Source organism: Chanos chanos, chromosome 14 (genome assembly GCF_902362185.1).
Source record: "Chanos chanos chromosome 14, fChaCha1.1, whole genome shotgun sequence".
NCBI lineage: Eukaryota > Metazoa > Chordata > Actinopteri > Gonorynchiformes > Chanidae > Chanos > Chanos chanos.
Window position 1 is genome coordinate 19,953,492 of NC_044508.1, and position 15,924 is coordinate 19,969,415.

The following is a 15,924-nucleotide window of genomic DNA, read 5'->3' on the forward strand; positions in this document are numbered from 1 at the left end:
TCAGTCTGTTTTAAGAGCGTAGAGCACATCATCCTGGCTCACGTTCAGACGCACGCGGAGCAGCACGTCCAGACGACTGGGCTCCAGCAGGAGCAGGCGAGAGGAACCCAGACGCTGACACACGGCAAGACCCTCAGACACACTCAACGGCTGCAGCCCCTCCACGCGACACAGAGCCTGGTGCTGAAGAAACACCTGTGTGTGTGTGCGGAAATGAGAGAGTGAGAGTGAGAAAAAGAGACAGAGGGAGGGACGGTAGAGACAGTTGTAATGGTTCTAACACCGGGGAGCAGACAGTAAACCCTGAGACGTGCATCACTTTTATTGGAATGTCACCAGAATTACTGGTTACATTGGACACTCTGGGTTGAGACACTGTTAGCTCTTTTCCACAGAGAGTCAGACACAGATAGCGCTTTTCCACTTGGAAGGTGCTGGTGCTGGTGCCGGTGCCGGTGCGGAGCCAGTGCTGCCTTGGTGCCTTTTGAGAACTGGCCCGCATTTCCACTGGTTTGGGAACCGAACGCTAAGTAGCGAAAGTTTGGGTAAATTCCGTGGGGAAAAAATAATGTCGGACAGAACGCATCTGCTTGCTTTTTATAAATTTACTTTTACGCTAGGCTTCCACACAGCGAAACACCTCACGCATTTTGTCCTACAACTTTTCGCTCTGGGGGCAAAATTCATGAAAATAGTAAGTCTGTCACCTAGCATAAAAGTTAAAACGAGTGTTTAAATGAAGGTCTGCAGTGGTTTATTTGCACCAGCCAGAGCCGAGAGAGAGAGAGTGTCTTTTTCTACCACTCTGGGTCCAACTACGTTCATGTAACATGTAAACAACAGCCCGTATTGATCTAGACACAAATTGTTGCTCATACATCTTTTAATCGTATACATATTTTCATGCTACAAATAGCCTTTAGCCTACCGCTACTTGGTCAGACGTTTTTGTTACTCCTGCCTCTCTAGAGAACATCACGTACCAAACACATCAAACGCTGAACTGATTGGTTCTCGTGTGGTTTTTATTCGCATAGCCTCTGACGTCAGCCGTTCCAACTTTTGGGACCAGCAATTCTGTAGTGCCGTGCTGGTGCCAGCTTTTTGGCTCCGGCACCAGTATTTTGTCAGTGGAAAAGCGCGGCCCCGGTGCTCGATCGGGCACCGGCACCGGGGCAGTGGAAAAGGGGTATGTCTGAGTGTAATTGGAGAGATTTGGTCTCTATTAAGAGGCACTGCAGACTGCTTAAAACTATCAGAGAGTTTGGTTACCTGTTGGAAGGTGGCCTCCTCCAGACCGAGCCTACGAAACTCAGTGATCACAGCTCTCAGAAAGAGCTGTTCCTGTACAGAGGCACAGCTGCAACACACACACACACACACACACACACACACACACACACACCCATCGTCAGAAAAAGAAACACTGTCTCAGCTATGATACCTCAGACTGGTACTTGAAGTACAAGCTGAACAAAAGACCATAAAAAAAAAAACCCACACACACATTCATGCACAACCACAGAATTTCACCTGATGGCAGTGATATAGGATGATGAGAACATCTCGTCTAAAGCAGCCATCACATGACTCATATTGACCAATCCTGTGGTGTTTTTGTCACTGGCGTCATGCTCACAGATCTCTGTGGCACGCCGACAGATGTCCAAGCAACGGCGTGCATCACCAGACAGCGCTGCCACCTAAAACCACAGACGTTAATTAAAAAACACATTTGCATATCATAAATCACAATTTCCTTGGCAAAAGAATTCTCTCGGAAAATGATGGAAGAATTGAATGCGGTGGATGGAATGTTAGTTTGGTGAACATGGTAGGACTTGCTGTGAGCCTGGGCTGTTTACGGAATGTTGTGGTGAGTGATGTGTGTTTACTGACATGAGATGTACAGTGTTTTATGTGTGGTCAGATGGGTGTGTGTTGTAAAAGTGAATCCTACCTTTCGGGAGACCAACTGCAGGGCGTCCTCTTCAAACGCCTTAACTCTGTTCAGTCTGGATGTGATAATCTGCTGGAGCTGTTTAAAACTGTATGGCTGGAAGGACATCCTTGTTAGGCCCTGTATACACACACACACACACACACAGTTAAGATAAGCCCTACTGTCACAACTGTTGGCTTTGTAAGAGTGAGTTTCTTATAGAGGTGCTGTTCTCAGGACCCTACCAGGCGACTGGCCACGCGGTTAATCATGATCCTCTCGGGCAGGTCCATGGTGTTGGCAATGGTCAGGACCACCAAACGGGCGTGGCGCCTTGTTGGCCAATCAAAGAGGTTGTACATCACATTCTGTTTCCTGGTCCACAGCAGGTCCAACTGGAAAACAGGAGGGGTTATTCACGGTTTAAACCACGTTCAAGGTTTTACTGAATCTGAAAAATTGGTTGTTAATGCTTTTGATGCATCTGCAAGATCTTCCTGAAGGCATGCATGGTCATCCAAAACAAGCATATCTGTCAGCACACTATTTATACAGTGCCACAATATCGTCTCAATATTGACAGTCACTTTTCCCACCACCGATGAAATAAGACATTGTTGCCACACTGCACTGGTTCATTGCCAAACAATCACAGAGAGTATCTTCAAAGTGAGAGTGAGTGAGTGAGTGTGTGTGAGGAGAGAGCAGTAATCTCACCTCGTCCACCAGCAGCACAGTGGTCTCTTTCTTGGGTGCTGGGTTGCTGAAGCGTTTCTCTAGCAGGGCAGCAGCATGGTCAGGGGTCGCCTTCTGGTCACTCAGTTTCTGATCAATGCAAGTCAGTTATTAATCTCTCAAAGTAAATAATTTATCATAACAAAAATTCATTTAGTCCTTCAGTTATTTACCTTAAGACACAGAGAGAGAGGGGGAATATGTGCTCAAAATCAGTGTGTGAGGCACACAGTGTTGTGCTGGTACACAAAGATTAAGAAAGAGAAACAGGCTGACAAACGGAAGCGGTGGTAAATGAGCAGACAGGGCGACGGCCGCTGGGGAGGGGCATAAGCGCTGACCTGCAGGATCTGAACGTAGGCCTGGTGGGGGTCGGTCATCTTCATGCCGTTGATCTCGATGAAGCGAAACTGAGGAATCTCGTCCTGCTCGGCCGCCTGCTGAAGGGATCTGATCACCTCATGAACCGTGGCCGTTTTCCCCGTTCCAGGAACGCCAGAGATGTACATACACCTGGACGGACGCGCACACACACACGGACACACACACTTCATAACTAACAATTCTAGAAGAATACTAAAAAAAAAAAGCAACACAAACAAAAGGTGGAACAACAAGACAAACTGCATGAAGTCAGTCCCTCACACACACACACACACGCGCACGCACACACGCGCACACGCGCGCACACGCGCGCACACACGCGCACACACGCGCACACACGCGCACACACGCGCACACACACAGAGCCGCAATGTTCAAACGGCACTAATAACACTGTGTCCTACAGCTCTGTTCCACACTGGCCAGTCTGTGAACACTCAGACAGAGCAGTCCTCACCCTCCAGTGCCATCTATGATTTTACTCTCCACAAAGCTATAGATGTCCTGGAACTCCTGCTCTCGACACGGTAAAGACTCCGGAACCGAGGACACGTGCAGCCTGCGGACAGCACATGGCATGACAGAGAAACCACAAACACAGTCATCGCACACACACACACACACACACACGCAGTCATTTAACGGCTCTACTGCTGCTCAGTCTGATGCGTGAGACATGCTTCATATGTGTTTTGAAATTCGGCGAACGCCTTGTTTCGAAATGAGGAGCTGAGGCATTGCAGACACGCTGTGGACGGAAAGGACCTGTCCTCTTACCTGGCTCTCGCCTCCTCCAACACATTCCCAGGTGTTCTGGCCGGCTGGGTTCGACTGGGTATACTGGGGGTGGCGTAACGCGGTGTACGGGGGGTACTGGGAGCCATCTACAGAGACAGAGACACGTACATACACTATCCAGTGAGGAAGGGTTCCCTCCCACATTCATATGTCTTCCAGTCCGAATACACACTCCTGTTATTGCGGCCGTCCTGCGTCTCCATCACTGAGGCACAAAAATGCATGTCTATCCCTCTAAGTGTGAAGACTCAGACTCAGTTCATTTGACTTCACCCTTAACACAACGTCCAACGTAAAGTTAACACTTCTCCTCTGTGGGTCTGCCTACAAAGCCATCCAGGTCATAGGCTGTCTAGCGGTATGTGGTGGTCTAAGGCAGGTGGAGTAGCGGTGCACCCTTGAAGATGTTTCGCCACCGACGCGAGTTGAGCTGAACGGTGGGAAGCATGCTGATATTTAACCTCTGTGGGAGAACCAACGCAACTGCGCCCTCCGCTGAACTGAGGAGGCCTGTCAGAGGAGTAGCCAGACTGTCTCAGTACTATACCGCAGCTCCAGTTGCCTTAGACTTCCTATCATCACGAGACACATTCTCTCACAGTTTCTCAGACATGGTCACTGCTTTGCTGAAGAAGCGGGTGACCGCAGTGATACTGATTCTCAAGAGTGGGGTGCTTAGTTTTAACTTGGGAAGGAGTTAGATTAAACAAAATGAACAGCATTATACATTTTATGTAATTACAGATTTATAATATATTATATATGTATAATAACACTATATACACACACACACACACACACACAGTGCACACAGACCACTGTTCAAAACCTCAGACACCCTTTTTCCCACCACTACTGCTATCTTAGTACATGCTGAGAAGATGCTAGTCTGTCTCTGTGTATATATACTGCATGTACTGTGGGTTTGTATGGGCCCAGTTTAATTACTGTAAGCCAGATGGGTTTGACAAACTGTACAAGCCAAACCATTTACACAGAACCAGGCACAACTCTTCTCTGGGCTGTCTTTACACAACCCCATGCCATATTTGCTTTAGACCTGTTTAAATGACACGAATGCTGCCACCTGCTGGATTACATGGAAACTGCATTTTTTTTCCCCCACTGGTGAGATCAGTGTGCAAGAAAGATCAGCATTTTCATAAACACTGAAGTAAATGATCCATTGGATGATTTTTACACCACGTGAAGTGCTGCAAAATAAGGTTTCCCATGTACCATAGTTTCACTTATTGAAATCTCACACTATCTATCTGTTTTCACAAAACAGATTATGAAGCGTCATGTTGACACGCCCCATGCGTGTGTACATGAAGAGCTGACATTGGGTGGAGCAGAATGAAAATCTTTCCTCAGGTCAATGATATCGGTTCTCAATGACCAATCTGCGCTTAGACCACCCATTTCTACCCTTTACCAAATCCCATCATTTTAACTCTTTTTGTAAATGAACACAGAACAGGTGTTGACTGACTGACTGCAAGAGAGAGGCTGGTCCTGCAGAGAGAACTGCTGACTGTAACTGGTCTGTCATTCACTCCTTCTATAAGAACTGGAATCGCAAAACCTTAAACAGTGAACATGATGAAGTCTGGTGCTGGTGGAGCTGAGTGGGCCCAGTAACATCACTGTTGAATTCTGTTGTATTACTAACTTTTTGCTGGGGCATTTTAATAGCTTTCAGCTCTGTTTCGATAACTTTTTTCGCAGGCATTTCACTAACTTGTTGCTCTGTGTTTTAATGAGTTTTAACCGGGTGCTCTGATAGCTTTTTTGCCTCAGACATGTCGGTACCTTTTTGCTGGGGGTTTTGCGTGGGGTCCGGGCTGAGGCGCGACTTTTCTTGGCGCTTTGAGGAGTTCGGGAGCCAGTTTTTCGTCTGCTTTTCTTCACAACCAATTCATCCTCACTGTCCTCCTTCGTCTCGTCCTCCTCCTCCTCATTTTCCTCACTGCTGCTCTGCATGATCATCTTTGACAGGATGAAATTTTCGTCGTCATCTGGGTCATCTTCCTCCCCATCTGAGAGCAGTTCATTGCCCAGCAGATTCCTAAACAAGACAGACAACAACTCAACTACTGGACTTACACCACAAATACACTAAACACATACAGTCAACCGTCAGACTCACCTCAAACATACACTGATACATTCAACCAACACCAAATACCCTCAAACATACAGAAACACATACATTTAACCAACACCAAATACCCTCAAACATACAGAAACACATACATTCAACCAACACCAAATACCCTCAAACATACAGAAACACATACATTTAACTACCGCACTCACTGCAAAATATCATGCAAACTAATAGACAATTAATTACTTCTGCTAATTTTCTGATGGCAGAAAATATCTAAATGGCCACAAGAGGGCACCAAATGTCAAATGTACATCAAAGTGTTTTAAGGATTGCATTTTTCTCCTCACATTATGAAACCCTTTAAATGCAGGTGTCAAACGCTCAAAGGAGAACAACTCACAGCTGCTTCCTGATACGAGAGGACACAAGCTGGGCAGACTTCCTTTTGGAGCGGGGCGTGGCCAACACCACAGGCTGGACAGGGGAGTCCTCATGGTCCTCCTCCGCTCTGAGAGGAAGAGAACACAAATATATGAGAGAGAGAGAGAGAGAGAGAGAGAGGGAGAGAGGGAGAGAGAAAACTTACAGCACTGCGAGTCCAGTCTCTCTGGAGGCGACAGAGTCCTTCCTCCTGGATGGTGTTCTTGCTCTGTTAGACAAGAGAAAAAAAAACACATTAAAAACACTCCGCCTCGTCTCAATTCAAACTCACTGTAACAGTGTCAGTTGGTTCTGCACTCCTGGCTTCTGCAGGACAGTGGCCATAGAAAGGGCACTTTAAAGTCAATTTAACAACCAAAGAGACATGTTAAAGAAAAGACATATGTGACCCAAAGAGTTTCCTTGTGTGTGTGTGTGTGTGTGTGTGCACATTTTAGAGCTGTTAAAAGCAGACATTCTCTCGGGACTTGTGGTTCTCTCTCTCTCTCAGATTTCCCCTGAAACACCACAGTGACCCTGGACACCAAATACCACAGAGTGCTACACCCAGATGTGGCCACACCAACAGTCATCTGACAGGAGGAGGGGAGCAGTATAACCTACTTCTGCCCCCTCAGGTTAAACCTCCTGGGGGTAGCTTCTCTCCTGCGAGGAGTCCTGCCCGAACTCTGTACAGGGTCTGGTTCAAACGCATCATTCTCCACTGTGTTTAAGTCCAGAGACTTACTGCAGGGGGCAGGACAGAAAACTCAGAGTTACAGCCAAGAATGGATGTTAAGCCGAGACTGGCCGGAACAGGAGCTCTCTCACAGTGCGCGCTCTCTCAGAAAACCCCCTCTCCCCAAATTTCCCTCAAACAGACAGTCAGAAGAGAGACATATGTTATGTCATAACAACCTTTCCATTCAGAACAGAATCACTGCAGTGCCTTTCACATTAACAGAATCTTCCAGCTTTCTCCTCCCCCTTCAATTTAAGACAGTCACTGGGCAAAAACACTCCAGTACATCTTTACTGTCTCTGTATCACACACTCAAGTGTTCCTATTCAGCTGAGTGTTCCTTTCATTTCAGCACTGTATGTGTTTCTACTCTATCTCTCTCCAGCTCTGATAACACTCCCCTGCCCTTCTCATGGTCACTCTCATTAACATGGGAGGGTGACCTGACTGGGTATCATATATAATGATGTGTACACACACTAAATCAAAAACTAAAGAGATCACACAGAAGAGAGAGTGACGGCCAACGTGTCCTATTTAAAAACAAAAGCACAGACCAGCTGCTCTCATTCTACTCCTTGATTTCCCCCAGTTCACCATGACTTCTGCCTATTCAATCCACCTGAGAAAAACAGACATTTAGTCTACACATCCTAATTATAGCCTTCAAAATGCTAAACAGTAAAGCCAAACGCTCTGTCAGATCAATACCTGCACAAATATGTACGATGGGCACACGTTCAGATGTATTTCAAAGTACTGTGACCTGCTGTGTTCTGTGTTTTCTATCACAGCTGGAAACTACTGCTGCAGGCTAAGAGGCACAACACAAACCATGGTTTCATCTTTCCTCACTGTACTCCCATTACCAAAAGCATGTTTTTTTCTTTTTTACTGAAGTGCACTTTTTAAAAACGCTGGACTAGATTACTGCTGAGGCACTTACACGTTCACTAAAGCACTGAAATGATGTATTTTTTACCTCTTCATAGCAGCAATGAAACTATTTTGGACTCGGACCAAGGAGAACGGCAGAATGGCAGTGTTCTGTTCTCAGACCCACCTGATGGAGTTCTGCCTGTCGGGTGAGGCTGGGAGGGGTTTATCAGAGCTCTTCAGGGGGTGGAGGGAGAACCTGTCCTTGTTTTCGGCTGGACTCGGAGGGGACTTGAGGGGAGTCAGCCTGACAGAGATGGAGATAGCTCGGGGTGGAGACGCAGACAGCTCCTGGGCCAAAGCTTTCTCCGTCTCAAGATCCTCAGCCAAAAGCTCCTCAAACATCTCCGCTCCGGTGACCTTCTTATCCAGACCTAACGAAAGCATACGCACGTTCAGTTCATGCCGTTTTAAAGGTTACTGCAAGTTCCAAAGCCAAAAAAAGAATATACAGCTATACTTCTACATACAAACATAAAAAAAAACTTTACACCACATAAATATTATGCTCCAAACAAACCCTAAGGTCTATCAGTAACTGAAAGCAAACTTTAATGCGAATCCTCAAAATCCTCTGTAATCCAAGCACAAAAAATGAACATCGGCAGGCGAAACGTAACCAGAACATGATGATTAGTGCATACCGGCAACAGATATATTACAACAGGGACAACAATAACATATCAGTAGGGCTGAGCGATATGTCCTATAAATAACATATCGTGATATTTTTAGGCTATATTACAATACACCATATATATCTCGATATTTTGAAATCACCTCTAAAGCACTTCATATAAATGCTCGATTTAACCCTTTGATGCATACAGTCACACCAGTATGAAGATTCTAGTAGTCCCTGCAACATATGTCTGTATTAAAACATTCTTGTTTATATTCATTAGTGGTTTCTATTGGAACTATTTTAAACTTGCATGCAAAAAGGGGGAAATCACAACCAAGTTAAATTGAACAAAACAGCATTTATTCAACATCTTCCTTGCGATACCCAAACCACTGACAGATGATGGATCCAGTGCTCTTTCTTTTTGGAACCAATTCGTCCGCTTCCATCTTCTATTACCGTTTCCAAACTCAACACGTATGAACTCGCTTTGGCGCTTCACTTTCCCTGTTCCCTCCAGATACAAAGACACACGTCTCACCTACACACATCACACACACTCGCCCAAGACAGCGGTCTGAATGGGCGGGCAAGTGTGTGTGACGTATGTGAGTTTTTTCCTTTTTGTGTCTGTGAGAGGGAGAGAGCGAGAGAAGCGAAACGCCAAAGCGAGTCTGACGCCAGCATCTTAAAAAAAAACTATGTGACAATTTGTACTCGATGTTCGCGATATAGTCTACCACATCGCACGTAGAACAAGCCGCGATACATCGAGTATATTCGAAATATCGCCCACCCCTACGTATCAGAATCCTATTCTTCCGAGCAGGCAGTGATGACTTACCGTGGAGTTCCAGTTTCTTCCGTACGCTGGGTCCAGAGGCAGCTCTCCTCCTCTTGGCGCTCAGCTGTTTGGCCGCGGAGAGTTTGGAGGCGGAATGGACAGATTCGGCTTCACTGACGGACATCTTCCCCGCACTCATGCTTACACGGCTCGACATCGCCGAGTTCATCACCGCGGGGTCAGGGGTCGGTCGGCCGCCTCGGGAGGCTCGTTGTGAGGCGGGAGGTGGCGTTTTGGGATTCTGCGGTGGCTGCATTAGGTCAGGGTGAAGAACACTGAAAGTTTTGGTGTCCCAGGAGAGCTTGACAAACAGAGTATCCTTAGTCTCCGTCTCTGGGAACGGCGCTTCAGCAGGGAGGAATTTCATCTAAAAGGGAAAAACAAAAGTGAAAACAGCTTAGAGTGTTGCATAAAGATTAGAGGTTCACTAAGAGGTACTTCCTACAGCACACAAACCCCTGATTTAAAATGTGTAAACAAGTTAATTAGCACCAAATGCTGAAATATAGATGATTAACGTTCTAGGAGAAAATGAACCAGCATTCTATGGTGAAACAGTAAAAGGCATTAGGTATAAATACACAGGGGAACATGACAAACAAATCAGAAATTACTCAGTATAGAAGCAAAATGCTTTCCCTCCTAACTGCTGGATATTTCCACACAGAACACTGATGGTCTGAGGCATAGTTTGCCTCACCCTACTTGCCATGAAGAAACCACTATTTTCAGCATATTTCTCTGAAACAGTATCTGCTCACACCTGCACTGTGCCCAGAATACTCTCCACGTCCACTTCACTGTCACAGGATCTGTCCTGGTAGAAAAAGACTTCTTGAGGGTGGGGTTCCCTCCCCAGCAGCTTTCTCTTCATTGGAGGAATTTCACACATGCGAACAAACCACTGCACCACAGCTTTTTTCTGTTTGCCTGGATCAGAGCAAACAAAAGACCACATATCACGCAACTGTCATAGTCCTCAAATGTATCACATGTGTTTTTTGGACAAGAGTGGGTGGGTTTTACCCGACTTGTGTCTCACCATCACTAAAAAGTTTGAGAAGCTGGGCCACGTAGGGGTTGTCTTCGTTGTCTCCTTCAATTAAAATGTGTTCGCCCAAAGAGACTGTGGTGACATTGGGGTGTCCTTCAACTGCTATCGTAAAAGATCTAGAGCCATAAAAAGACACCCAGACGGGTTACTCTGACAGGCTGACTCAGTGAACAAACTTACGAAAACGTGACTACGTCTCTGTCGTTCAAGCAATAATAATGGACAATTCTGAAGAAGATGCGTTCGAAACTTCACTCACTCATAGTAAGATCGTTTTAGTTTTCGGTCTTCGCTTGTTGGTCTTCCTTGCAATTTGTAGGTTCGTCTCACTCTCAGTCTGGTGAAGTATCGACTCATTTCGTAAGAATGGAGAAAAGCTGAAAATACCAGACAAACAGTTTTGCACAAATAGTCTCAAAGTGACTAATTTTAGCATTGCTCAGTAAAACAAGCACCGATCCACCATCAGTAATACTGCACTCGTAACCTGATTAACGTCGCAGCGAGCGGAAATCCATATCAGATTCAAGCGTGAAAACAGCACAGGACACAGGTATGTTAGCACGCGTGTGATACATAATTGACGCATTCATTTTCCGTTTAACAGCGCACAGCTGATGCACCCAAACAAGTCACTAAAACCTCAGGACACAAATATAACGAGCAAATATTTCGAGATTCAAAGCCTATATGCTGCTCTGTCTACTCTTTAAAGGGCAGTCTGTGATTAGCGGCGTAATTTCCTTTCTATCTGGTGCACTACACGTAGCTTTACACCTACCTTTCTCGCCGACGAAGAAACCCGAGATTCGTATTTGTGGGAAAATTGTAACGCTTTGAGAATTTACCTAAATCCCTCTGACTAAAACAGTAAACAAAATGCGAGGATATTGGCCCGAAGATTAGATGACACTAACAAAACTTCTTCAAGGTGTACAGTCCAACTTTCGCGCGCTGATAACTTTCCGGTTGCATGTGATTGGTCCAAAGACAACGTGTACACGCCCACTTGACCCCAGGAAGTTTCTCACTTTGCATTCGGAAGTTGTTTGTGTTCGTGCTTTCTCCAAGCCTTGATGAGCGTGTTTCATTTCATTCCATTCATTTTTGTTTATAAGAAATGGCGAACAGAACGGTTAAAGATGCCAACAGTATACATGGAACAAATCCACAATACCTGGTAGAGAAAATTATACGAACACGTATCTATGAGTCAAAATACTGGAAAGAAGAATGCTTTGGACTCACAGGTGAGTGCTAACATAGCCAAATTTGCTACCCTTTGCTGGCTAATTTGGTACTATAACGACACCTGAACGATGCATCTGACTGTAACGTTAACCATTTACAGACTATATTGTATGCAACTTTTCAGAAAGGGTATTTATTTAATAAGTTAGAATGATTGGTATGTTTCAGTCCAGTACTACAAATGATATTGGAGGGTACGCATTCAAATAAAACCCCGAGCCAGTCGGCGGATCTAGGAGTTTTAAATGTATCTTACATATGACATATCTTACGTTGGCGAACACCCTGTTTGGGGCGCTGCTGTAAAATTGTTTTGATTCTGTGCGCATTAACTCATTTGGTTTTCTTGTTGTTTGTTTGTCCTTTGTGTAGCCGAACTTGTTGTGGACAAAGCCATGGAATTAAAATACGTCGGAGGAGTGTTCGGTGGGAACATTAAACCTACGCCGTTCCTCTGCCTGACCCTGAAGATGCTCCAGATTCAGCCGGAGAAGGACATTATTGTAGAGTTCATTAAGAATGAAGATTTTAAGTATGTGGTATATTTATTTCATAATTACGTTCCTCGTGTATTAGCGAGGTATCTGCCTTTTCTGCTGTATGGAAATGTGCATCATATGATTACATTTGTTCTTTTTCAGATACGTTCGAATGCTGGGAGCAATGTACATGAGGTTGACTGGAACTTCTGTAGACTGCTACAAGTATTTGGAACCTCTCTACAATGACTACAGAAAAATCAAATGCCAGAACAGAAATGGAGGTGAGAAGTTGAATGTATTCCTCTCATAGAGCAGAACTAAAAGGTTAACCCCCCGCCCCCCCCCCCCCCCCCCCCCCCCCCATGTTTTCGCCTTTAAGGCTGCTGAGCGTTTGATGCACTACATTAGCCAATGTTGTCATGTCTGAGATTATTATACAGTAAGAGCATGGTGGTGGAACAGGACATTAAATGCAGAATTGTCAGAGTTTTGAGAGTAACCAATATTATTTCTTGCAGAATTTGAGCTAATGCATGTGGATGAGTTCATAGATGAGCTGCTTCATGCTGAACGAATGTGTGACATCATTCTGCCCAGACTCCAGGTGAGTGGACACTGAGTTATGACAGAGCTACACACAGGACTCAGCACTGTGTGGTGAACTTATACTGATGAAAAGAGCTGAAAAGGATTGGAGACAGTAATCCTTCTGTCTGATGCTAATTGTTATATGCTGTTAAGGACCTGGGGTTCTGGGATGTTGAAGTGCGTGTTTGTGTTTGTGTTTGTTTGTATGTCTGTGGTTTACAGAAACGACAGGTTCTGGAGGAAGCCGAGCTGCTGGATCCACGGATCAGTGCTTTGGAGGAGGATCTAGACGAGGTGGAATCAAGTGAAGAAGAGGATGAGGAAGAGGAGAAGGTGGTTGCTGAGTTCTCATTTTAAAACGTGACCAAAGCGACATTTTTACGTACCCTGGACTGTGCCACAGGATCTGTTATAGAGAATCAACTCGCTCCAGAGGGAGACAGATTGTCAGATGACAGTAACTGAATACATTCAGAACATTTTAGAAAGAGCAGATATAAAGAATTTTGGACTTTGTCATTTGTTTTTTCATCATATTTGATAAGTTATGAAGTCTAGCAGAGCACGGAGTGGCCTATTCCTCCATACTTTATTTTAAACTTGCGTGGTTCTTTTGTGACTAACAGCCAGAGAGAGTACAGACACCAGAGCCCCACAGACGCAGTTACCGTGACAACGACAGGCCCCGTCGATCCCCATCCCCGCGTTACAGACGTAGCCGCTCACCCAGAAGGTCAGTGCAGTCGCTGAATCACTGTTAATGCTGATAAAAAAATATTACAAGGTAAGAAAAAAAATATTACAAACTAACTACATTTCCCTTTTCTGTTGGCCCTACATAGGCGAAGCAGGTCACCCAAGAGACGGAGGTAATTATCTCACTTGTTATCATCTCTGATCACACACATATATGTATATGTGTGTGTATATATATATATATATATATATATGTGTGTGTGTGTGTGTGTGTGTGTATATATATACACATATATGTATATGTATATGTATGTATGTATATGTGTGTGTGTGTATGTATGTGTGTGTGTGTGTGTGTATATATATATATATATATATATATATATATATATATACACACACATATATAAATAAAATGTGTGTGTGGATGTAAAATATGATTTCTTCTCAACATTTCATAGTCCTGAAATATCGATATGGAAGCCAATAGCCATACATGTATGGATGTAGGGTTGTATATTCATTAATTGATGTTCTCTGCACCACTGGCCTGCTTGGTCTTGTTCACATCACATGTATGTTTTTATGTGTGTATGTATTTCTTTATTTTTATTTTTTGTATGTGTGCAGTCCCTCTCCCAGACGTGATCGTCACCGCAGCAAAAGTCCTCGTCGGCATCGCAGTCGGTCCCGTGACAGGAGGCATCGCTCCAAGTCCCCAGGTATGTTAAAAAAAAAAAACCCCGCCCTGTCTTCACCGTACAGCACGCACGCAGCCTGCGTTGGCCGCACATACTACGCCCCTGACTGAGGCAAGCTGTCACTGAAGGGGCAGGTGGTGGTTACATTTATATGGACCTTTTAAGTGTTGCCCTTGTTAACTTAATTTGTCTCCTTGTCTTACAGGCCATCACAGAAGTCACAGGCATCGTAGTCACTCTAAGTCTCCAGAGAGGTAAATGACACAACACATGCACCTCACACAGGAACAGTTCACTTTAACTGAGTGTGCCAGTGGAAAGTAGAACAGTTCACTTTAACTGAGTGTGCCAGTGGAAAGTAGAACAGTTCACTTTCACTGAGTGTGCCAGTGGACAGTAGAACAGTTCACTTTCACTGAGTGTGCCAGTGGACAGTAGAACAGTTCACTTTAACTGAGTGTGCCAGTGGAAAGTAGGAACAGTTCACTTTCACTGAGTGTGCCAGTGGAAAGTAGAGACAGTTCACTTTCACTGAGTGTGCCAGTGGACAGTAGAACAGTAATAATAGGGATGTAAACGACAGACCGTTTTCTTATCCTTAACACAGGAAAAGAGAAATACCTCTGAAATGGGACCTCACAGGGTTTGTGTTTTATGTTGTTTTTCATTTACAACAGCAGGTCAAAGAAGAGCCACAAGAGGAGCAGAAGAGGAAATGAGTGAATTTGTGTTTTTTTGTTTTGTGTTGTTTTGTTATTTTTTTTTATTTTTCTCTTTTTCCCTTTTTAAAACTGTTTTGGTCCAAAAAAGTAATCTTTTTAAACTGAAATTTAGATGATGTTAAATTTGTAAATCTAAGATTATTTTCTGTTAAATGTGTTTGCTGTGTATTTGCGTTAATAAATCCACCAGTGCTTTTGAATGCAGTTTGAGTGTTGGAGGCTGTTAGGGATTTTGTAATGTACCATTTAAACAGACAGTTTCATGGTTTGTCTCAACCACTCTTCATCTTTAACGCAACAATGGTTACTCATATCACCTTTTGTACAGATTAACAAGGTTTCTGTTAAATTTGTATTACGGCCTAAGTTTATTTGAATGAACCTGCATTCCCTGGATATTTTCAGTGCAAATACAGTGTAAAAAACTTTTACCATAAATTGAGTGTAAGTGTCGTCTTCCATAATGTGAAGTTTAACTTTAATTCGATTGATATAATTCATTTCTATGTGATTTAAATTTCAAATCCCCATTAAACTGCATGGTTTGCTGTTGTGAGACACCAGACTGTGGGGGACAATGTCAGTGCTTGACAGTGAAGAAAATATGTCGCCCTCATCTTCCATCGTCGTTTAACTAATTATGTTTGTAACCTGGCAAAAAAAATAGATTAATGATGATCTTAATAAGCTTTATTGGGGTGTTTAAACTAAAACAGCGGATTTCTCAGTATTTGCCTTGCGTTGTGCTTGAGGAGGGCAAGCGCAATAAGCCAATTTAATGACAGAAAACATGAGCTTCTTCAAACCTGAGGTATTTTTATAAAGATACATTCAATTTTTGATTCCATGGGATTCATGAGGCTTTGTGTCTCCCAGTAAAGACTCAGT

At 44.2% G+C, this 15,924-nt stretch overlaps 2 protein-coding genes across 3 annotated transcripts; one reads left to right on the top strand and one right to left on the bottom strand.

Annotated features, from left to right (window-relative positions):
• Window positions 1-10,953, bottom strand: orc1 (origin recognition complex, subunit 1). Its single transcript, XM_030791952.1, has 18 exons — window positions 10,856-10,953; window positions 10,574-10,712; window positions 10,306-10,464; window positions 9,543-9,909; window positions 8,216-8,447; window positions 7,020-7,142; window positions 6,562-6,624; window positions 6,376-6,483; window positions 5,675-5,930; window positions 3,839-3,945; window positions 3,519-3,620; window positions 3,019-3,190; window positions 2,660-2,767; window positions 2,188-2,337; window positions 1,961-2,080; window positions 1,534-1,703; window positions 1,273-1,360; window positions 1-195 (listed from the first exon to the last, which is right to left on the bottom strand). The coding sequence occupies exons 1-18, from the start codon at window positions 10,951-10,953 to the stop codon at window positions 1-3; spliced, it is 2,757 nt and encodes a 918-aa protein (XP_030647812.1).
• Window positions 10,954-11,692: 739 nt separating this feature from the next.
• Window positions 11,693-15,050, top strand: prpf38a (pre-mRNA processing factor 38A). Of its 2 annotated transcripts, none has more exons than XM_030791848.1 (10): window positions 11,693-11,846; window positions 12,220-12,379; window positions 12,489-12,610; window positions 12,848-12,933; window positions 13,140-13,250; window positions 13,544-13,650; window positions 13,760-13,786; window positions 14,244-14,335; window positions 14,520-14,568; window positions 14,992-15,050. In XM_030791848.1, exons 1-10 carry the CDS (start codon window positions 11,717-11,719, stop codon window positions 15,035-15,037), a joined length of 930 nt encoding a protein of 309 aa, XP_030647708.1. In that variant the 5' UTR covers window positions 11,693-11,716; the 3' UTR covers window positions 15,038-15,050. The 2 variants fall into 2 exon arrangements, with proteins under 2 accessions (XP_030647708.1, XP_030647709.1); XM_030791849.1 differs by having other exon boundaries at window positions 14,995-15,037.
• Window positions 15,051-15,924: the final 874 nt, after the last annotated feature.